Below are 7,197 nucleotides of genomic sequence, written 5' to 3'. Positions count from 1 at the left end.
CTGGGGGGCTGTGGGGAACACACCGGCAGTGTCTCTCTGGGGGGCTGTGGGGTACGCACCAGGAGTGTCTGTCTGGGGGGGCTGTGGGGAACGCACCAGCAGTGTCTCCTTGGGGGGCTGTGGGGAACACACCAGGAGTGTCTGTCTGGGGGTGCTGTGGGGAACACACCAGGAGTGTCTCCCTGAGGGCTGTGGGGAGCCTGGGTCAGTTAGAGGCAGGAGCAGCAGAAAGGTAGCCTCTCCACACATGTTGTCTGGGGTCTGCAGCAGACTCATCTGAGACAGGTGGAGTGGTTAAAAATGCAGGCTGTTGTCCCGTTGGGTGCGTCTGGACTGGACCCAGGAGTATGTGTTTTTAACAGAAATCCACCTCCCCATGCACATAACACAGTGATTCTGTCGTGCACTGAGTTTTGAGGGTCCCTCTGTGAGTTCCTGCTGCTGCGGGGAAGCCGCCCACAGCCCACCCAGGGATCCTTGGCTCCCCTTTCCGTTCATGTGGCGGTCGGTCTGGGTGGCTGTGTGTCCGTCCTTCTGTGGAGTCAGGCTTACCACCTCCTTCCTCTTGCTTGGGCCTGGAGGCAGTCACAGTGGGAAGATGAGACGGGGCTGGGACACAGTAAGCCAAGAGGTGTGGAATGGATGGGTGGTGCAGAGGCTTAGTGACACACACCCACCACTCAGCCTCTCTCAGGCTGGCCGGGGGTGACAGTGGCCCCAGGGGCTTAGGCGACTGTCTTGTCTCCGGGGCACAGGCTCCGGGCGTGGGGAGGCCGAGACGCGGGAGTGCATCTACTACAACGCCAACTGGGAGCTGGAGCGCACCAACCAGAGTGGCCTGGAGCGCTGTGAGGGTGAGCAGGACAAGCGGCTGCACTGCTACGCCTCCTGGCGCAACAGCTCCGGTACCATCGAGCTCGTCAAGAAGGGCTGCTGGCTGGACGACTTCAACTGCTATGACAGGTGTGCTGGCTCGGGGGCCTTGGGACGTCTGGGAAACCCAGCCTGGCATTCGGGGTGGGAGGGGAGGCGGAGGAGGGCGCTCTAGACGCCTGGGACAGCCGGCACCGTGTCCGCCGTATCCCAGCCCTAAGGAGCAGTGTCCCTCTCCTGCCTGGCTCACCTCAGGGGAGGTGGCTTCTCACTGGCCCTGATGCTCCCCAGGAGGCTCTCCGTCTGGGGGTGGCGGTTTGGCTGGCAGCCCCAGTCTTGCATCCGTTGGCTGAGGGTGGTGTGGAAATGTGTGCCCCCAGGCAGGAGTGCGTGGCCACCGAGGAGAACCCCCAGGTGTACTTCTGCTGCTGCGAGGGTAACTTCTGTAACGAGCGTTTCACCCATTTGCCGGAGCCTGGGGGCCCAGAAGGTGAGGGGCCAGCGGAGGGGGGCCTGATCGGGGCCTCTTGTTGGCCTAGGAGCTCTCGGCTCCGAGTCGGGTGGGGAGTGGTCATAGGGCCCCTGGTTTGGCCCTGGAGGTGTGGGGGTGGGCGGGCTGTGTGACGCGGGGCTCCCTGTGTCCCCAGTCACGTACGAGCCACCCCCGACAGCCCCCACCCTGCTCACGGTCCTGGCCTACTCGCTGCTGCCCATCGGGGGCCTCTCCCTCATCGTCCTGCTGGCCTTCTGGATGTACCGCCATCGCAAGCCCCCCTACGGCCACGTGGATATCCACGAGGTGAGATGGGGCTGCCCTGGGGTGGGGCAGGCTGGAGGTGGGAGGCCAGGCCAGACCCTAGGAGGCCCTTGGTCTCTCCCAGGACCCTGGGCCTCCTCCCCCATCCCCTCTGGTGGGCCTGAAGCCGCTGCAGCTGCTGGAGATCAAGGCACGGGGGCGCTTCGGCTGTGTCTGGAAGGCACAGCTCATGAACGACTTTGTGGCTGTCAAGATCTTCCCGCTCCAGGTGGGTGCTTGAGGGCCTCCCGGACCGCCACCCCCACTGCGACCTGAGCTCCGGAGCCTTCCCCACTCCAGGACAGTCCAGGCCTCGTGTACATGGTGGAGTGAGGGTAAAGTGGGCCACCCCACCGCCCGTTGAGGGGGTTACTCACCCTACTCTCGGCTGATACACAGGTTTCACACAGAAAGTGAATTTCCTGGAGCCTGGAGTAGGTTTTGCAAAACCTGTTTTCAAAACATTGATCCGCTCGGGTTTTCGGGTTTGTTTTTCCTTTTGATGTCAGGTTCTGCTCAGAGGACCTGGATACCAGGCCACCCCAAGTGATTGTCCAGGACACTTGGCAGGCTCGCTTTGCCTCTCGTTTGTTGGGCGACATCGGGCCTCTGCCTCCCCTCTCTGGGCCTCAGTGGCCCAGGTTGTAAATTGAGGGGCTGGCCCTGTGTGATCTTGGGATCGTATTGGCCTGATGCTCCAGGGCCCACTCAGTCCGGGTCTTCTGCCTGCCCCGTTACCCGTCCTGAGGCTGCGAGGCCAGGGGCTGGGGTGTGGGGTGGGAGTGGCTTTTGTGCTGCAGGGTGACGTGGCTGCAGTGGGGCTGAGCTGCATCCCGCCGCAGGACAAGCAGTCCTGGCAGAGTGAGCGGGAGATCTTCAGCACGCCAGGCATGAAGCACGAGAACCTGCTGCAGTTCATTGCCGCTGAGAAGCGCGGCTCCAACCTCGAGGTGGAGCTCTGGCTCATCACGGCCTTTCACGACAAGGTGAGCCACACCCGGTGAGCCACGCCCCGTGGGAAGGTGAGCTGACCTAGTCCTCATGGGGGCCTTCCTCAGTAAGGTGACCTCTGACCCTGGCAATGTTCATGATGAGGTGACCTCTGACCCCATGACAGTGTCCATGTTGAGGTGATCTCTGACCCTGTAGCAGTGTCCATGATGAGGTGACCTCTGACCCCCATGACAGTGTTCATGATAAGGTGACCTCTGACCCCGTGGCAGTGTCCACAGTAAGGTGACCCCTGACCCCCTGGCAGTGTCCACAATATGGTGACCTCTGACCGTGGCAGTGTTCATGATGAGGTGACTGCGTACCCTGTGGCAGTGTCCACGATAAGGTGACCTCTGACCCCGTGGCAGCATCCACATTATGTTGACCTCTGACCCCGCGGTAGTGTCCATGATGAGGTGACCTCTGACCCCGCGGTAGTGTCCATGATGAGGTGACCTCTGACCCCGCGGTAGTCTCCATGATGAGGTGACCTCTGACCCCGTGGTAGTGTCCATGATGAGGTGACCTCTGACCCCGCGGTAGTCTCCATGATGAGGTGACCTCTGACCCCGTGGTAGTGTCCATGATGAGGTGACCTCTGACCCCGTGGTAGTGTCCATGATGGGGTGATCTCTGACCCCGTGGTAGTGTCCATGATGAGGTGACCCTTGCCATGGGCGTGGACTTGGCTGTCTATGACAGGAATCAGTAACCCTGGGATAAGCTCTTTTAAGAGTGGTGACCCGTGGTGACCTTCATGATCAGGTGACTGCTGCTCCCTGACTCCTGCCCTCTGACCTCCATCCCCTTGTGGCCTCATCTGCCTTCTGCGTCAGCTACAGCCTCCCAGGAGAGGTGCCCAGCCGCTGGTCTCTGAGCCGTCCCCCCTGGGCTGGCTGTGTCCTGCTCTGCAGCTGAGTCTGCCCGTGCTCTGCACTGCTTCCTAGGGCTCCCTCACGGATTACCTCAAGGGGAACATCATCACGTGGAACGAACTGTGTCACGTGGCAGAAACCATGTCACGCGGCCTCTCGTACCTGCATGAGGACGTGCCCTGGTGCCGTGGAGAGGGCCACAAGCCGTCTATCGCCCACAGGTACCCAGCTCAGCAGGTGCTCTCCCTGCCCTGGGCCTGGAGCTGCAAGAGAGTTGGAGGGCCGGGCTCAGGGGTCTTAGCTTAAATGCTTAGCCTGTTTGCGGCGTGTCAGGGCGAGCGGACACGCAACGTGGGCTTTCTCCTGCCTTCCACCTGTGTCCTGGGGTGGGGTGCCCTCTAGTGGTCCTGTGAGGACCTGCCGGCCCTGGTCCTTGGTTGTGAGTTGGCTCAGCCATTCCCAAACTTTTTGTTAAGATCCGTTTGCTCTCTCAAACAGAACTTTTGTGTATGTGGACTTTATTGACAGTTGCTGTGTTAGAACACACGTGTTCTGTTAATCGTCAGAGCGATGACATCGTACATTGTATAGCCTCTGGATAATTGTCTGGATACTCCTGAGAAAATGAGCTTAGAAAAGACAGATAGCATCCTATTACGAAAATCATTTTGACCTTGCAGATCCCCTGAAACAGTCTTGGGAGGGAAACCTTCCCCCCAGGTCCTTGGATCACACTTTGAGAACCACTGTCTCAACTTTTAACGTGATTTAAAAAAAAAACCAAAAACACCAAACCCGTTGCCGTTGAGTTGAGTCCGACTCATGGCGACCCTAAAGGACGGAGTAGAACCGCCCCACAGGGTTTCTAAGGAGTGGCTGGTGGATTCAAACGGCTGACCTTTTGGTGAGCAGCCAAGCTGTTAACCACCGCGCTACCAGGGATCCACTTACTGTCATAGTGTGTACTGAATGGCAGACGCTGCTCCAAACACTTGACAAATTCCGGCTACTTTAGCCCTCGTTACCATCCTGAGATAGGTACTGCTTTTCTCAGCACCTGCATACAGAGGAAGGAAATGCGGAGAAGTCGAGTGGCTCACCCCAGGTTACATAGTATAGTTTGATGCTGTGGCTGTGAGGGAGAGGAATGAGTCTCAGATTCCAGAGCTCAGAGCCGAAGGGCCCCAGATGGTAATGCTAACAACGACCTAGAAGCTTGGCTGTATGAAGTGGCTGTTTTCATAGGTCACAAACAGCCAAATGCCAGCCCGTCTGTGGGGTTCAGCCTAGCAGCAGTGCGTGCTAAGCGTGGCAGGTGTGGCCCTAAGTGTTTGCATGTATGCCTCAGCTTAATCCTCACAGTCAGGCTGAGACAGGCCCTGGGGAACCCGAGGACCAGACGCGGCTCTGTTAGTGAGCGGTGCAGCCGAGCGCATGTGCCAGCACCCTGTTCCACCCCTGCCTTCGTGGCGGGCTTGAGCTTCTCAGGGCCTGCCCAGAAACGGCAAGTTAAATTTAAATCTCTGTTCTCACTCACATCCCAGATACTGTAAAATTTTCCCCAGAAAACTCCAGTGTGCTTGCCCCAATGCTTCTGGGACTGCAGAGGCTGCCTTTGGATATTGCTGGGACTGGGAAGGGGCCTGCCCAGCTCCTTGCTGTGCCGTCGGAAGCGCAGCTGGGGGCTCTGGCGGCTGGCGTAGGTTCCTGGAGCTGCCTGCCTCACCCCCGTGTGGACCCTGCTCCTCAGATCGGGTGGGATGGCCTGGTCTGGGGTCTCTGGGAGCTGTAGGGCACAGACTCTCGTATCTGGGAGTCAGGGTGGGAAGCCAGGAGCAGGGCAGGGGTCCTGCGATGTGCAGCTGAGCTCGCCCACCTGTCCCCACAGGGACTTTAAAAGCAAGAACGTCTTACTGAAGAGTGACCTCACCGCCGTGCTGGCTGACTTCGGCTTGGCCGTCCGGTTTGAGCCAGGGAAACCTCCAGGGGACACCCATGGGCAGGTAATGAGCCTCAGGGGCATGGGGGGCTGGCAGAGGGATGGACCTCGGCAGGGATGGACCTCTGTGCTCTTGTGCTCGGCTGGGGGACACCTAGGGGCAGGATCATTGAGCTCAGAGTTTCTCAGAGAACAGTGTCTTGGTTTTACCAGGGGCACCAAGGCCTGCAGTGTGCGTAGCTTCCTCAGCTAGTCAGCTGAGACGCAGCAGATTCCCCGTTGGGGCTTTGACCACTTGTCCTTGTAGCCTGTCTCTCTCTCCCTCTTTGTTTCAGTTTTAATTATTAAGCAAGATAAAACAGGAGGAAAATGTACAAAGAATCCAAATTAACAACCTAGAAAAAGTTACTCAAAACTGAACGTAAGCAAATCATCGGAAAACAATCGCTGTTGATGTTTTTAAGTACCTTCCCCTCTCCCTTTTGTGTTTTGGACTTCATCTCAGTAAAAGTCTGGGTAGCTCCTGGTGATATTGATGCAGTAATTGGATAGCGGTTCCATTTTAGATTAGTGCTGTCTCCAGTGTGTGGTATTTTAAAATTATTATCGAGTCGTGGTCCTCTTGTTATTGTTAGGTGGGTGGATTCTGACTCATAGCGACTCCACGTGTTACTGCCCCATAGGGTTTTCTTGGCTGTAATCTTTACGGAAGTAGGCTGCCAGGTCTTTCTCCCTTAGAGCCACTGGGTGGGTTCGAACCAGTGACCTTTTGGTTAGCAGCCAGGTACTTAACCATTGCGCCACCAGGGCTCCTTGGCCCTCCCGTGATGGTGGCTGATCAAGGATTGCTGTCGTTGGTGTCTTGGGCTGACTCCACTGACTCACCCCTTGCCTGGTGCCCCGACTGTGTGCATTTGTGACTGTAGACCCTGCCCTGTCCTTGTAGGTGGGCACGCGACGGTACATGGCCCCCGAGGTGCTAGAGGGAGCCATCAACTTCCAGAGAGACGCCTTCCTGCGCATTGACATGTACGCCATGGGGCTGGTGCTGTGGGAGCTCGTGTCTCGCTGCAAGGCTGCGGATGGTGAGCAGGACAGGAGCCCGAGCGTCCTGGGTGGGGGCTGGGGCACAGGGGCCGCCAGGTGACCCTGAGGGCCTGTCTCATCCCAGGGCCCGTGGATGAGTACATGCTGCCCTTTGAGGAAGAGATCGGCCAGCACCCGTCACTGGAGGAGCTGCAGGAGGTAGTCGTGCACAAGAAGATGCGTCCCGCCATTAAGGATCACTGGCTGAAGCACCCGGTGAGGCCCAGGGCCTGGGTGGTGGGTGCCCCTGCAGGAACCAGAGAGGGGGCCCCTCCATGTGGGGCAGGAACCGGCAGCGTGGTAGCCGTCCACCCAGGGCAGTGTCTGGGCAGGGTCCATCCTCTGCAGGGACGGCTCTGGGTGTGCCCCAAGAGTGACGGAGTCTGATCATCAGCTCCACCAGGGCTCGGGTTGTCCACCTGTGAGGCTCACCTGTGCCACCTGCGATAAATACATCTGGGCCTGACACACCTGGGTCTGAGTCCTGGATCTGCTGCTCAGTAGCTGGATGACTTGGGGCAAGTTGCTTTATTTCTTTGAGCTGTTTGGTCATGGAGTACTGTAATAGATTTAATGAGTTGTCGTCGTGAAACTCTCGGCAGGACACTGTCAGGTATGTGCTTAACGTGGGGTCA

General features: G+C 58.4%; 1 protein-coding gene across 2 annotated transcripts in view; it reads left to right on the top strand.

Annotated features, from left to right (window-relative positions):
• Positions 1 to 755: 755 nt before the first annotated feature.
• Positions 756 to 7,197, top strand: part of ACVR2B (activin A receptor type 2B) — a 9,223-nt gene continuing 2,781 nt past the window's right edge. Inside the window, exons 1-8 of one of the 2 annotated variants that reach the window (XM_012555835.2) lie at positions 756 to 963; positions 1,254 to 1,363; positions 1,521 to 1,898; positions 2,512 to 2,655; positions 3,610 to 3,758; positions 5,426 to 5,540; positions 6,423 to 6,561; positions 6,648 to 6,778. In XM_012555835.2, coding sequence (XP_012411289.1) covers positions 1,860 to 1,898; positions 2,512 to 2,655; positions 3,610 to 3,758; positions 5,426 to 5,540; positions 6,423 to 6,561; positions 6,648 to 6,778 — 717 coding nt within the window. In that variant the 5' untranslated portion in view covers positions 756 to 963; positions 1,254 to 1,363; positions 1,521 to 1,859. Of the gene's footprint in view, positions 964 to 1,253; positions 1,364 to 1,520; positions 1,899 to 2,511; positions 2,656 to 3,609; positions 3,759 to 5,425; positions 5,541 to 6,422; positions 6,562 to 6,647; positions 6,779 to 7,197 lie in introns of those variants that run through there. The other variant, XM_012555837.2, reaches the window with a different exon arrangement.

The sequence above is a fragment of the Trichechus manatus genome, unplaced genomic scaffold (genome assembly GCF_000243295.1).
Source record: "Trichechus manatus latirostris isolate Lorelei unplaced genomic scaffold, TriManLat1.0 scaffold00049, whole genome shotgun sequence".
In the NCBI taxonomy this organism is placed as follows: Eukaryota; Metazoa; Chordata; class Mammalia; order Sirenia; family Trichechidae; genus Trichechus; species Trichechus manatus.
Note: the sequence above shows the minus strand (reverse complement) of the source record. Positions and strands in the feature narration are given on the sequence as shown.